Source organism: Vulpes lagopus, chromosome 3, assembly GCF_018345385.1.
Source record: "Vulpes lagopus strain Blue_001 chromosome 3, ASM1834538v1, whole genome shotgun sequence".
NCBI classification, from domain to species: Eukaryota; Metazoa; Chordata; class Mammalia; order Carnivora; family Canidae; genus Vulpes; species Vulpes lagopus.
Window position 1 is genome coordinate 112667778 of NC_054826.1, and position 16225 is coordinate 112684002.

At 39.0% G+C, this 16225-nt stretch overlaps 1 protein-coding gene across 1 annotated transcript in view; it reads right to left on the reverse strand.

Annotated features, from left to right (window-relative positions):
* LOC121487083 (phospholipid-transporting ATPase ABCA3-like) overlaps positions 1-16225 on the reverse strand; it is a 171405-nt gene that overhangs the window by 36117 nt on the left and 119063 nt on the right. The window contains exons 19-20 of the mRNA XM_041748529.1: positions 14518-14616; positions 12682-12743 (exon numbers count right to left, since the gene is read on the reverse strand). Of these exons, the coding sequence (XP_041604463.1) occupies positions 12682-12743; positions 14518-14616 (161 nt within the window). The remainder of the gene's footprint in view (positions 1-12681; positions 12744-14517; positions 14617-16225) is intronic.

Here is a 16225-nt window from a genome sequence, read left to right on the forward strand (position 1 = left end):
ACTTCTTCTTTGCCAATTTGAATGCCTTTAATGTCTTTTTGTTGTCTGATTGCTGAGGCGAGGACTTCCAGAACTATGTTGAACAGCAGTGGTGAGAGTGGACATCCCTGTCTTGTTCCTGATCTTAGGGGAAAGGCTCCCAGTGCTTCCCCATTGAGAATGATATTTGCTGTGGGCTTTTCGTAGATGGCTTTTAAGATGTCGAGGAAAGTTCCCTCTATCCCAACACTCTGAAGGGTTTTGATCAGGAATGGATGCTGTATTTTGTCAAATGCTTTCTCTGCATCTAATGAGAGTATCATATGGTTCTTGGTTTTTCTCTTGCTGATATGATGAATCACATTGATGGTTTTACGAGTGTTGAACCAGCCTTGTGTCCCAGGGATAAATCCTACTTGGTCATGGTGAATAATTTTCTTAATGTGTTGTTGGATCCTATTGGCTAGTATCTTGTTGAGAATTTTTGCATCCATGTTCATCAGGGATATTGGTCTGTAATTCTCCTTTTTGGTGGGGTCTTTGTCTGGTTTCGGAATTAAGGTGATGCTGGCCTCATAGAACGAATTTGGAAGTACTCCATCTCTTTCTATCTTTCCAAACAGCTTTAGTAGAATAGGTATGATTTCTTCTTTAAACGTTTGATAGAATTCCCCTGGGAAGCCATCTGGCCCTGGACTCTTGTGTCTTGGGAGGTTTTTGATGACTGCTTCAATTTCCTCCCTGGTTATTGGCCTGTTCAGGTTTTCTATTTCTTCCTGCTCCAGTTTTGGTAGTTTGTGGCTTTCCAGGAATGCGTCCATTTCTTCTAGATTTCCTAATTTATTGGCGTACAGCTGTTCATAATATGTTTTTAAAATCGTTTGTATTTCCTTGGTGTTGGTAGTGATGTCCCCTTTCTCATTCATGATTTTATTAATTTGAGTCTTCTCTCTCTTCTTTTTAATAAGGTTGGCTAATGGTTTATCTATCTTATTAATTCTTTCAAAGAACCAACTCCTGGTTCTGTTGATCTGTTCCACAGTTCTTTTGGTCTCGATATCATTGAGTTCTGCTCGAATTTTAATTAACTGTCTTCTTCTGCTGGGGGTGGGGTCTATTTGTTGCTTTTTCTCTAGTTCCTTTATGTGTAAGGTGAGCTTTTGTATTTGAGATCTTTCCTGTTTTTGAATGTATGCTTGTATTGCGATGTATTTCCCCCTCAGGACTGCTTTTGCTGCATCCCAAAGATTTTGAACGGTTGTATCTTCATTTTCATTAGTTTCCATGAATCTTTTTAATTCTTCCTTAATTTCCTGGTTGACCTTTTCATCTTTTAGCAGGATGGTCCTTAACCTCCACGTGTTTGTGGTCCTTCCATATTTCTTGTTGTGATTAAGTTCTAATTTCAAGGCATTATGGTCTGAGAATATACAGGGGACTATCCCGATCTTTTGGTATCGGTTCAGACCCGATTTGTGACCCAGTATGTGGTCTATTCTGGAGAAAGTTCCATGTGCACTTGAGAAGAATGTGTATTCAGTTGAGTTTGGATGTAAAGTTCTGTAGATATCTGTGAAATCCATCTGGTCCAGTGTATCATTTAAAGCTCTCGTTTCTTTGGAGATATTATGCTTAGAAGACCTATCCAGGGTAGAAAGAGCTAGATTGAAGTCACCAAGTATAAGTGTATTATTATCAAGGTATTTCTTGAGTTTGGTTATTAATTGGTTTAAATATTTGGCAGCTCCCACATTCGGGGCATATATATTGAGGAGTGTTAAGTCCTCTTGTTGGATAGATCCTTTGAGTATGAGATAGTGTCCCTCTTCATCTCTCACTATAGTCTTCGGGGTGAATTTTAATTTATCTGATATAAGGATGGCAACCCCTGCTTTCTTTTGAGGACCATTTGAATGGTAAATGGTTCTCCAACCTTTTATTTTCAGGTTGTAAGTGTCCTTCTGTCTAAAATGAGTCTCTTGTAGACAGCAAATAGATGGGTCCTGCTTTTTTATCCAGTCTAAAACCCTGCGCCTTTTGATGGGGTCATTAAGCCCGTTCACGTTCAGAGTTACTATTGATAGATATGAGTTTAGTGTCATCATATCTATTCAGTCCTTGTTTTTGTGGATTGTTCCACTGAACTTCTTCTTAAAGGGGAATTTTAAGAGTCCCCCTTAAAATTTCTTGCAGAGCTGGTTTGGAGGTTACATATTCTTTCAGTTCCTGCCTGTCTTGGAAGCTCTTTATCTCTCCTTCCATTTTGAATGAAAGCCTTGCGGGGTAAAGTATTCTTGGTTGCATGTTCTTTTCATTTAGGACCCTGAATATATCCTGCCAGCCCTTTCTGGCCTGCCAGGTCTCTGTGGAGAGGTCTGCTGTTACCCTAATATTCCTCCCCATAAAAGTCAGGGACTTTTTTTCTCTTGCTGCTTTAAGGATCTTCTCCTTATCTTTGGAATTTGCAAGCTTCACTATTAAATGTCGAGGTGTTGAACGGTTTTTGTTGATTTTAGGGGGGGATCTCTCTATTTCCTGGATCTGAATGCCTGTTTCCCTTCCCAGATTCGGAAAGTTTTCAGCTAGGATTTGTTCAAATACATATTCTGGCCCTCTGTCCCTTTCCGCGCCCTCGGGAACCCCAATTAAACGTAGGTTTTTCTTCCTCAGGCTATCATTTATTTCCCTTAATCTATCCTCATGGTCTTTTAATTGCCTGTCTCTTTTTTCCTCAGTTTCCCTCTTTGCCATCAACTTGTCTTCTATGTCACTCACTCGTTCTTCCACCTCGTCAAGCCTCGTCGTTAGGACTTCTAGCTTGGATTGCATCTCATTTAATTGATTTTTAATTTCTGCCTGATTAGATCTAAATTCTGCAGTCATGAAGTCTCTTGAGTCCTTTATGGTTTTTTCTAGAGCCACCAGTAGCTGTAAAATAGTGCTTCTGAATTGGCTTTCTGACATTGAATTGTAATCCATATTTTGTAACTCTGTGGGAGAGTGGGCTGTTTCTGATTCTTTTTTTTGAGGGGTTTTCCTTCTAGTCATTTTGCTCAGTGCAGAGTGGCCAAAAACAAGTTGTATTGGGAAAAGGAGAAAAAGAGAGAGAAGGAAAGAAAAGAGAAAAAGAAAAAAGAGAAAGAAGAAAAAAATAGGGGAAAAAGAGAAGAAAAAGAAAGAAAAAGAAAGAAAGGAGAAAAAAGAAAAAAGGGGGGGTGGGGGAAGCAATCAGAAATCAAGAAGAAAGAGAGAGAAAAAAAAAGCGCAAAACAAAACAAAAAAACAAAAAACAAAAAAAACCACGGGGGAGTATCTTCCGATTCTGTGTAGTTTAAGTCCCTTGACTTCCCTTGGAACTGGTCCGTCTCGCTGGTCTTCTGGGGGAGGGGCCTGCTGTGCTGATTCTCAGGTGTTGGCACTTGGGGGAGCTGCTCTGCCCCTGCCTGGTGCAGGGCTCGGTGGGGGTTGTTGACCCCGTGAGGCCCCGGGAGGAACCCACAGTGGCGGGGGCAGCTCTGGGACCCTGGATCCAGCCCCCGCAGTAGCTCCGGGGCTCTCCGTCTGCAGGGCCTGGGGGCTCCGGGGCGGGGCCGCTGATCTGCTCAGTTCCAGGCAGGAGCGTCCTTGCTGTCGTGGGCCCTCCCGGCCTCTGCCTGCCCCGGGGGGAGGCCGGATCCTGGGCTGTGTCCCGGCGCCCTGTGCTCCGGGGCCTGCGCTGTTGGATTCGCGCTCCCGGCGGTGCAGCCCCCTCCGCGGAGCCGCCGTCCGAGCCCCTCCGAGCTGTTCCCGAGCCCGGCAGCCCCCTCCGCGGAGCCGCCCCCGAGCCCCTCCGAGCTGCTCCGGGTCCCGCCGAGCGCTGCAGCCCTTAGGGAGCTCGGCGCACTCTCCGGGGCGCAGTTCCTCTGTTACTGTCCCAGGGAGCCCGAGGGCGTCCCCGCCTTTCTGGGGATCCTGCTCCAATTCCCGGGGAGCCCCTTTCCGCGGGGAAGGTCGGTGCAGCTCCTGCTCCTCCGGGACGGGGCTCTCCTGTCCTGGGGACACTCGCCCCGGCCTCAGCCTGGCTCCTCGCGGGGCCCCTCCCCCTTGGAGGCCTTTTGTTCCTTTATTTCTTTTTCCCCGTCTTCCTACCTTGATAGAAGCGCGAACTCTTCTCACTGTAGCGTTCCAGCTGGTCTCTCTTTAAATCTCAGGCCGAATTCGTAGGTTTTCAGGATGATTGGATGGTTTTCTAGGTAATTTGCTGAGGACAGGTGACCTGGAGACCCTACTCCTCCGCCATCTTGCCCCTCCCCTCTGCACATGCTTTTTTTTGTGATAAGAACATCTGAGATTTATTCTCTCATCAAATTTCAAATTTGCAATATATTATTAAATACAGTCATCATGCAGTACTTGTGGAAACCAAGAAGTCTCCCAAACTGACTCATAACGGAACGTTTGTATCCTTTGATAAACATTTCCTACTTTCTCCACCTCTTTGCACCTAATAACCACCATTCTATTCTTTATTACTGTGAATTCAACTTTTTTTAATAATAAATTTATTTTTTATTGGTGTTAAATTTGCCAACATTCAGAATAACACCTAGTGCTCATCCCGTCAAGTGCCCCCCTCAGTGCCCACCACCCAGTCACCCCACAGAGAAGTGAAATCATGCAGTATTTATCTTTCTCTGTCTCGCTTATTTCACTTAGCATAATGTCCTCCAGAGATCCCAGAAATAAACATACACTTATATGATCAACTAACCTACAATAAAAGAGGCAAGAATATACAATATTTTGTCTTTTCAGAATTGTTGGGAAGACTGGACAGCCATATACAAAAGAATGCAACTGGATCACTTTCTTATGCCATACATAAAAATAAACAAAATGGATAAAAAACCTAAATGTGAGACCTGAAACCATAAAATTCCTAAAATAAAAGAGGCAGTCATCCCTTGGACATTAGTCTTAGCAACATATTTGTGGATATATTTTCTGAGTCCAAGAAAAAGAAAGCAAAAATAAATTATTGGGACTAAACTAAAATAAAAGACTTCTGCACAGCAAAGGAAGCCATCAACACAAATGGCAATTTAGTGAATGGGAGAAGATATTTGCAAATGACATATCTAACAAGTGTTTAGTATTGAAAATACATAAAGGGGATCCCTGGGTGGCGCAGTGGTTTGGCGCTTGCTTTTGGCCCAGGGCGCGATCCTGGAGACCCGGTATCGAATCCCACATCAGGCTCCCGGTGCATGGAGCCTGCTTCTCCCTCTGCCTATGTCTCTGCCTCTCTCTCTCTCTCTCTGTGACTATCATAAATAAATAAAAAAATTAAAAAAAAAGAAAATACATAAAGAACTTATGTCACTCAATATGCATACACATATGCACACACACAAAATCAGATTAAAAAATAAATAGATTTGAGGGGAGGTGGGAGGGGGCATGGGTAACTGGGTGATGAGCATTAAGGAATGCACATGATGTGATGAGCACTGAGTGTTATATGCAACTGATAAATTATTGAATACTACATTTGTGATTAATGATGTACTATATGTTGGCTAATTGAGTTTAAAAATAGATAGATAGATAGATAGATAGATAGATAGATAGATAGATAGATGAATGGATAGATAGATAAACAGATGACCTGAATAGAGATTGTTTCAAAGAGCACATACAGATGGCCAACAGACACATGAAAAGATGCTCAACATTACTTATCATCAGGGAAATGCAAATCAAAATCATAAAGAGATGTCACCTCACACCTGTCAGAATGGCTAAAATAAAAAGACAAGAAACAATAAGTATTGGTGAGAGTGTAGAGGAAAGGAACCCTTGTGCACTGTTTGGTGGGAAGCTAGTGCAGCCACTGTGGAAAACCATATAGAGGTTTCTCAAAAAGTAAAAATAGAACTACCATATGATCCAGAAATTCCACTTTTTTGCAAAGAAAAAAAACCCACCAATTTGAAAAGATATATGCACCCCTAGGCTTATTGTAGCATTATTTACAAAAACCAATATAAAAGTAACCCAAGTGTTCACTGATAGTGCATAAATAAGATACGATGCACACACACACACACACACACACACACACACACACACACACTATAATATTACCCAAAATAAAAGGGTGAGATCTTGCATTTGCAACAATATGGATGGATCTAGAGAGTAAAATGCTAAGTAAAATAACCAGACAGAGAAAGATAAATACCATATGATTTCACTTATTTGGGGGATCTAAAAAACAAAATAAATGAACAAACAAACAAACACCCCAGCCTCTTAAATGCAGAGAACAAAATAGTGGTTGCCAGAGGGAAGGTAGGTGTGAGGATGGGTGAAATAAATGAAGGGGATTAAGAGGACAAAGTTCCAGTGATAAAATAAATATGTCATAGAGATGAAAAGTTCAGCATAAGGAATATAGTCAATAACATTGTAATAACATTGTATGGTGGTAGATGAGGGCTACACTTATTGTGGTAAGTATACAGAATATTTGAATTATTATGTTGTACACCTTAAACTAACATAACATTGTATGTCAGTTATACCACAATAATAAATTTTTAAAAAGGCATTATCAACAGAGTAAAAATGCAACAGAGACAAAATATTTGCATATCATGTGTCTGAGAAGGAATTAATATCAAGAATATATAGAAAATATTATAAAACACAACAATGATAAAGAAATGACCTGATTTAAAACATGGGCAAAGGAGAGAGGGGTCAGGAAGATGGAAGAGTAGGATGATCTTAAAGCTCATCTCATTTTATGGACACACCAAGGTAACAGCTACATCTGTGCAACTAACCATGGAAACAACTTGAAGATGGGCAGAAGAGACCTTCCACAGTTAATCATAGAGAGGAGGCCACATTGAAAAGTGTAGGAGGGGTGGAAACACTGTTGGGAAGCAAACCTCTGGAGAGACTAACCAAAAACAGGAGGGATACGAGAAGCACAGAGAAGTGAGAGGATCAGATTCTACACCAGGGATCTCAGGCCCTGGGGATCCACATGGTGAAGATGAGTCCCTATAAAATCTGGCTTTGAAAACCAGTAGGGTTTAACTTCAGGAGCTTTGAAAATTGGTGGGGCTTAATGCCAGGTAATTTAACTCTGGCAGAATAGGAGGGAAAATGGATACTGAGTCCTTAACCTTAAAGAGCCAGGATTTTTTTTTTTTAAATTTTTTTTTTATTTATGATAGTCACACACACACAGAGAGAGAGAGAGGCAGAGACACAGGCAGAGGGAGAAGCAGGCTCCATGCACCGGGAGCCTGATGTGGGATTCGATCCCGGGTCTCCAGGATCGTGCCCTGGGCCAAAGGCAGGCGCCAATCCGCTGCGCCACCCAGGGATTCCCAAGAGCCAGGATTTTAAATAACAGCCTGGGACACCGCAAAGAAGCAGCAGATTGAAAAGCACCCAGAGTATAGATGAAAAAGAGTTATTTGCTGATCTCAGAACATGCCCTGGAAGTGGGAGGAATCTTCAGGAGATTTCTTCAAGAAAAAATTCTTGGTGAACAACATTTTTCTTCCCCTCTGCAGCCTACATACCTAAACAATTGTGGGAACCAGGCTAATGCTCTTCATTTTTTTAAAAAAAGACTTTATTTATTTACTTACGAGAGACATAGAGAAAGAGAGGCAGAGATACAGGCAGAGAGAGAAGTAGGCTCCATGCAGGGAGCCTGATGTGGGACTCGATCCCGGGTCCCCAGGATCCCACCCTGGGCTGAAGGCGGTGCTAAACCACTGAGCCACCGGGGCTGCTCCTAATGCTCTTCATCTATCTTGGTAGTACCACACATCCCATTTCAGCATTTCTTGTGGATGTGCCCTGTCCAACCCACTCACCTCAGCAGATGTCCCTCCAAAGAGCATTTCCTGCCTCACCACTTTCTACAAGAAACCCCAACATGTAACAGCACCACCCTAAAGAAAGGGAGAAGATAACCCCATACACCAGCATGTCTCAAGTTCCAGTAGCAGAGCTATTTAGCTGGCCATGCAGGAAGAAAAACCTACCATGTGGTTTGTCTGCAGTTGTGGCAGGAAGACTAATTACAGATGTCTAGTCTGACTTCCAGCTCACCCACAAATGGAAGCCTTTGTTGGTCATACAGGAAGAAATATTGCATTTAGTGTGCTCAAAACTGTGGCAGAGAAGCTAACTGTGGACAAGTAGCCTGACTGCTAACCCAGCCCACCTAAGAAACTACTGCAGCCTCAGACAGGTCCCTCAATAGCATAGAGACCAAACTCCATCCAGTGTGCAAACAGCAAGTGAAGCAGGTCATTTCAACTGAGTGGACTGAAAGCAAAGGTGGCTTAGCCATAGCAGTAGGGCACACTTGGCCTACATAGGAGACCTGTGAAGTACCTGGTTCTAGAGACCAGGAAGCATTGAACCACAGGGCACCACAGGACCTTTTATTTTATTTATTTATTTATTTATTTATTTATTTATTTATTTATTTATTTATTTATGATAGTCACAGAGAGACAGAGAGAGAGGCAGAGACATAGGCAGAGGGAGAAGCAGGCTCCATGCACCGGGAGTCCGACATGGGATTTGATCCTGGGTCTCCAGGATGGCGCCCTGGGCCAAAGGCAGGCGCTAAACCTCTGCGCCACCCAGGGATCCCCACAGGACCTTTTCTATACAAAGCTGCTTCTTTTTTTTTTTTTTTAAGATTTAAAATACTTATTTATTTGACAGAGAGAGAGAGGGAGAGAGAGGGAGAGAGAGAGCAGGAGGAGTGACAGGCAGAGGGAGAAAGAGAAACAGGTTCCCTACTGAGCAGGGAGCCCAATGTGAATCTTCATCCCAGGACAACTGGTATCATGACTTAAGCCAAAGGCAGACACTTAACCAGCTAAGCCACCTAGGGGCCCACACAAGGCCACTTCTTTCAAAAGTAGATATAGCTGATCTCCCTAATGCATAGAAACAAGTACAGAGAGTTAAACAAAATGAGAAGATAGAGGAATATATTCCAAATGAAAGAATGAGATGAAATCACAGCAAAGGACTAAATAAAACTGAGATATGCAATATGCCTGGAAAAGGATTCAAAGTAATAGTTATAAAAATACTCACTGGACTTGAGAAAAGAGTTGATGAACTTAGGGGGAAATTCAACAAAGAGGGTTGCCTGGGTGGTTCAGCAGTTGAGCATCTGCCTTTGGCTCAGGGCATGATCCTGGAGTCTGGGGATTGAGTCCCACATCAGGGTCCCTGTGAGGAGCCTACTTCTCCCTCTGTTTGTGTCTCTGCCTCTCCCTCTGTGTCTCTCATGGATAACTAAATAAAATCTTAAAAAATAAATTCAACAAAGAGACTTATGTGTGAAAAAGAAAAGATGAATAATTCCATAACTGAAATAAAATATACACTAGCAAGAATCGACAGCAGGTTAGAGGATGCAAGAAGAGTGAATCAGTGAGATGGAAGATAGGGTCTTGGAGAGGAGTCAAGCAAACAGCAAAAAAGAAAAGGATAGAATAAAAATTAGAATAAGTTAAGGGGATTCTGGTGACATCATCAAGGATAATAACAATCATATCATAAGGATTCCAAAAGAAAAAGAGAGAAAGGGGGAAGAAAACTATTTGAAGAAATAATAGCTAAAAACTTCCCTAAGGAAGAGAGGAAACAGCTGGATCCAGGAGGTTCAGAGAGCCCCTAACAAGACTAACCCAAGCAGGTCTACATGAAGACACACAATAATTACAATGGTAAAAAGTAATGATAAAGAGAGAATTTTAAAAGTAGCAAGAAAAATTAAAAGTTATGGCCAAGGGATACCCCATAAGGGTATTGGCTGATTTTCAGCAGAAACTTTCAGGCCAGAAGAGTTGGTATGATATATTCAAAGTGCTATAAGGAAGAAAACCTGCAACCAAGAATACTTTACTTGGCAAGGTTATCATTCAGAAAAGGAGAGATAAAAAGTATCCTAGATAAAAAAAAGTTAAAAGTGTTCATCACCACTAAATAAGACAAGAAATGTTAAAGGGAATTCCTTGAGTGGAAAGAAAAAGCCATAACTAGAAGTAAGAAAATTATGAAAAGAAAAAATTTCATAGGTAAAAGAAAATATATAATAAAGGTAGTAGATCAATTACTTATAAAGCCAGTATGAAGGTTAAAACACAAAAGTAATAATTATACCTACAAAATCAGTCCAAGAGATACACAAAATATAAAGATGTCAAATATGACATTGTATAATAAAGACATAGAAGGGGAATAAAAATTTAGTGCTTTTTGAACATATTCAAACTTAAGCAACCATCAAATTAATATGGATTGTTACACACATAAGATGTTATATATGAATATAATGGTAATGGTAATTACAAATAAAAAACCTCTAATAGATAACACAAAAATAAAGAATGTGGAATCCAAACATAACACTAAAGAAAGCCATGAAATCATAAGGGAAGAGAACAAGAAGACAGACGAAGAGAACTCCAAAGAAAACAAAACAAAACAAAAAACCAATGAATAAAATGGCAATAAATACATACTTATCAATAACTACTTTAAATTAAATGGACTAAATGCTCCAATCAAAAGACAAAGGGTTATTGAATAGATAAAAACATAAACCCATCTATATGTTGCCTACAAGAGACTCACTTCAAACCTAAAGACACATACAAGCTGGAAGTGAAGAACTAGAAAAACATATAGCATGCAAGTGGAAGCAAAAAATAAAGCAGAAGAGCAGTACCTTTATCAGACATCATCGATTTTGAAATAGATTGTAGTAAAAGACAAAGAAGAGGGATAATGATAAAGGGAAATACCTAACGAGAATATAACAATTGTAAATATTACACACCTGGCAGTTTCGGGTCAAAACGGCAAGCAGACCCACTATAGTAGCATCAAGCTGGTGGCTGGATGGTATTTGAAAATAGTATTACAATGCTGCAGGGTTCAATAAACTTAGGTCAATGTAAGATGATACAATATATTAGAATGATGCTGTGAACAAGGACTTAAGTAGTCTTCCTGAGAACATTTATAATGACAGGATGTTTCACTTAAGAGATGACATGATACTCTATGTAGAAAACCTGAAAGATTCCACCAAAAAATTGCTAGAACGTATACATGAATTCAGCAAAGTTATAGGATATAAAGTCAATGGATGGAAATCTGTTGCATTTCTGTACACCAATAATGAAACACCAAAAAAAGAAATCAAGGAATCAATCCTGTTTACAATGGCACCAAAACTAATAAGATACCTAGGAATAAACCTAACCAAAGGAGTAAAAGATCGAGGGGCACCTTGGTGGCTCAGTGGTTGTGTCTGCCTTCAGCTCAGGTCATGACTGGGGTCCTGGGATTGAGTTACACATCAGACTCCCTATGGGGAGCCTGTTTCTCCCTCTACCTATGTTTCTGCCTCTTTCTCTGTGTCTGTCATGAATAAATAAATACAATCTTTAAAAGAACCCCAAGGCCCCCAAAGAAGTAAAAGATCTATACTGTGAAAACTATAGAACACTTATGAAAGAAATTGAAGAGGACACAAAGAAATGGATAAGCATTCCATACTCATGGGTTGGAAGAACAAACACTGTTAAAACACCTATACTACCCAAAGCAATCTACACATTTAATGCAATCCCTATCAAAATACCACCAGCATTTCTCATACAGTTGGAACAATCCCTAAAATTTGTATGGAAACACAAAAGAGCCCGAATACTTCAAATGACTGTGACAAAGAAAAACAAAACTGGGGCATCATGATTCCAGATTTCAAGCTTATTACAAAGCTGTATTCATTAACACAGTATGAAACTGGCACAAAGCAAAAACACAGATCAACGGAACAGAATAGAAAAAAACAGAAATGGACTCACAACTATATGGTCAACCAATCTTTGACAAAGTAGGAAAGAATATCCAATAGAAAAAAAAGACAGTCTTTTCAATTAATGGTATTGGGAAAACTGGAAAGCCACAAGGAGAAGAATGAAACTGGACTACTTTCTTATACCACACACACAAATTCAAATGGATAAAAGACCTAAATGTGAGACCTGAAGCCATCAAAATACTAGAAAAGAACACAGGTAGCAACCTCTTTGACCTTGGCTGTAGCTGAGGCAAAGGAAACAATAACAAAAATGAACTATTTGGACTTCATCAAGATAAATAGCTTCTGCACAGCCAAGGAAACAATCAATAAAACTAATAGGCAGCCTATGGAATGGGAAAATATATTTGCAAATGACGTATCTGATAAAGGGTTACCATCCAAAATATACAAAGAACTTATCAAACTCACCACCCAAAAAACAAATAATGCATTTAAGAAATGGGCAAAAGACATGAATAGACATTTTTCCAAAGAAGACATCTAAATGGCTAACAGACATGAAAAAATGCTCAACATCGTTCATCATCAAGAAAATGCAAATCAAAGCCATGATGAAATACCACCTCATACCTGTCAGAATGGCTAAAATTAACAATGCAAGGAACAACAGATGTTGGTGGGAATATAGAGAAAGGGAAACCCTCTTGCACTTTTGGTAGAAATGTAAACTGGTGTAGCCACTCTGGGCAATGCTATGGAGATTCCTCAAAAAGTTAAAAATAGGACTACCTTATGATCCAGCAATTGCACTACTAGGTATTTACCCAAATACAATATAGGCATATGAATCCCAATGTTCACAGCAGCATTATCAACAATAGCCAAACTATGGCAAGAGCCCAAATGTACATTGACTGGTGAATGGATAAAGAAGATGTGAAATATATATATATATGTATATATATGAATATTGAACATATATAATGGAATATTGCTCAGCCATAAAAAAGAATGAAACCTTGGCATTTGAAATAATGTGGATGGAGCTAGAGTGTATTATACGAAGCAAAATAAATCAGAGGAAGAAATACTGTATGATTTCACACATATGTGGAATTAAAAAAACAAAACAGATGAACATATGGAAGGGGGGGAAAAGGAAAAAGAGAGAGGGACACAAACCATAAGTGACTCTTAAGGATAGAGAACAAACTGTGAGGTGATAGAGGGAGGTGGGTGGGGGATGGGCTAGATGGGTTATATAGGCTTTAAAGATGGCACTTACAATAACCACTGGATATTGTAGGTAAGTGATGAATTACTGAATTCTATCCCAGAAACCAATATTGCACTGTATGTTAATTAATTAAAATTTATTATTATTTTTAGCTTTTTAAAGTTCATTTATTAGAGAGAGAGAGACAGTCAGACGGACAGACAGACACAGATAGCCTGGAAGAGCATGAGTGAGGAGGAAAGGGAGAAGCAGGTTCTCCACTGAGTAGGGGAGTCTGATGAGGGGCTTGATCCCAGCCAGGACTCTGAGCTGAAGGCAGATGCTTAACTGGCTGAGCGTCTCAGGTGCCCCTTAACTAACTAAAATTTAAATAAAAATTTGAAAGAAAAAAAATGGGCAGAAGCCCTGGATAGAGAGACAACTCAGATACTATGGTGTTGGTTTAAGGTTTTAACCTTTAATTCCCAGTGACAGGTAGAGCAACTACTGTGCAGATAATGGCTTTGAATAGTATTGATTCATTCATTTATTCATCCAAGAACTTTTTTGAGTGCCTATTATGTGACATTGTTTGTGGACCAAGTATAGTCAGTGAATAAAACTTTCCTGGTCCCTGTCCTTATAGAGCTTGTCCTAGTTATATTCACAAAGAAGGTTTCTTATTATAATTTTGCCCCCTCTGTAGCTTGCCTAGTGACAGACAAAAGAACATTTTATTGAATGGCTAAGAGGCAATTTCTTAGTATAAATTATGCGTATTATAATTTATCATAAATTAAGCAGCATTTTAATTTATATATATCAGTCTTCTGTAAACCTAATTCATGTGAATAAATTACCCCAAGTCAACTCTGAGATATTGACAATATTAAAACACTGAGTCTGAGAGAATGAAGTCTAGACCTAGCTCTGTCATAACCTTAGCATTTTGGACATTTTGTGAAAGGACATTTTTGTGAAATCTTTTGAAAGATAACCAACTTATTTTTGCCTAGGAACAGCCTGAATTCCCTGGACATTTTCAATTTGAAGTTTTTTACAGTGCAAGAAACAAAACAAACCATACCTAAGATTATGAAAACATGGTTAGGTTTAATATTTAAAGTTATTTCTAGTATAGACTTCAAGTTAGAACTAGAACTTTTCCTATGATGACACAGATATTAATTTTTTTCTTTTTGACTAACTCTTAAACTATCTACCACAAAAAAGACACATGCATCAAGACCAAAGCCTAAAATCTTTATGTATTCTCAGCTGACTATATGTGAATGCATTAGCAGAAAATATTAACATATTTGAAAAATCTGTACCTATGAGTACTTCATTCCAGTACAAATAAGATGGGTTTTGTTTTCCAACTATTGTAGCATTTTAGAGGTGGAAGTTTGTTGTTGTTGTTTTAAAGGTTATTATTACTCACTTAACAAAGACTTCTTCCATGGTAGTGATTGAAGCACCAAAGCTAGCAATGCCCAGCTCTTTTTGTTTCTTCTCCAAGTGATCAATCAGAGCTTCAAATCTGAAAGGAGAAGAAAGGAATGAATCAGCACTAATCTAGATGAGTTTATTTCTATTGTATGTTCCTCATATAAGATGGAATCTTACAATATTTATCCTTTTGTGTCTGGCTTATTTCACTTAGCAAAATTCCTTCTAGATTCATCTATGTTGTAGCATGTATAAGAATTTACTCATTTTTAAGGCTGAATAATAATCATTTTATGTATACACAACATGTGGCTTATCCATTTATTTGTCAATGGGACATTTGGGTCATTTTTTTGTTTTGGATTTTATGAATAATGTTATGAACATTGGTGTACAAATACCTGTTCAAGTTCCTACTTTATTTTGGGTATATACCTAGAAGTGGAATTGCTGCATCATATGATAATTCTATGTTTAACTTTTTAAAAAAGGATTTATTTGAGAGGGAAAGAGAAAAGTGAGTTGAGGGTGGTGGGGGGCGCAAAAGGAAAAGAAAAGCAGCAGACTCTCTGCTCAGTGGGGAGTCCTATGCGGGGCTCAACCATGACCTCATGATCATGAACTTAGCCAAAATTAAGAGTCAGTCGTTTATCTGACTTAGCTACCGAGGTGTCCCTCTATGTTTAACTTTTTAAGGAACTGTCATAGTGTTTTCCATAGCAAATGCACCATTTTACATTCCCAAAAGCAATGTACAGGGTTTCAATTTTTCCATATCCTTTCCTGTATTTGTTACTTCTTCTGTTTTTTATTTGCATTTCCCTAATGACTACTGATGTTGAGCATTTTTCCATATACTTATTGGCTATTTGTACATCTTTTTGAAGAACTGCTTATTCAATTCCTTTGTCCATTTCTGAATTAGGTTGTTTGGGTTTTCTGTTAGATGTATTTTTAATACTGTTTGATTCCGTAATAACTTCTAGTTAGCCGTGGAAAAAATGTTTAGTAGATATTCTTCACTGTAATACTTATTGTGAAACAAACAGAAATAAGGAAGAGATATTTACTTTTAGCAAATTTGTCCCCACTATAACTCCATCTTTGATACACGGTCTTTTGTTGTCCTAAAAAAATACAAATTAACTTTTTGTAAGTATAAAGAACAATAGCTAGTTGATAAAAGTTAATTTGTTCACATATTCCTATATCAAATGGAAAATTCCTACATCAAATTACAGTAATTATAAATCACCAAATAAAAAAATGGATTTAATGAAGTAGAAGCTGGAAACTGAGAAAGATTTATCAGCTAGGCAAGTTGTATGGAAGTTTTGCTGATTGTGGTGTAGTTACATCATGCATTGTAACAAATAATTTTACAAGGATAAAGTAACATTGTTTTATGTTCCTAAGATTCCCCAAACCCATTTACTTCTTAAAAAACATCTCTAATCCCCAATAAGGGACTATGAAAGCTTATGTGTGATTATCTTCAGAGATGGTGAACTCAAAACTCCCCTCCCCCAAATTTTCTCCATATTTTAGGCTAAATTCCATTTCCATCTAAGTTTACCTAATATTGATTGTTCTACTCTTACCTCAGTTCAATCTGACCCCTTTTCCTATGACAACACTTCACATTTTCCCTCTTCCTTTTGAATGCTCTCAGTAGGATCCCTCCTGTTGGAGATTATTGT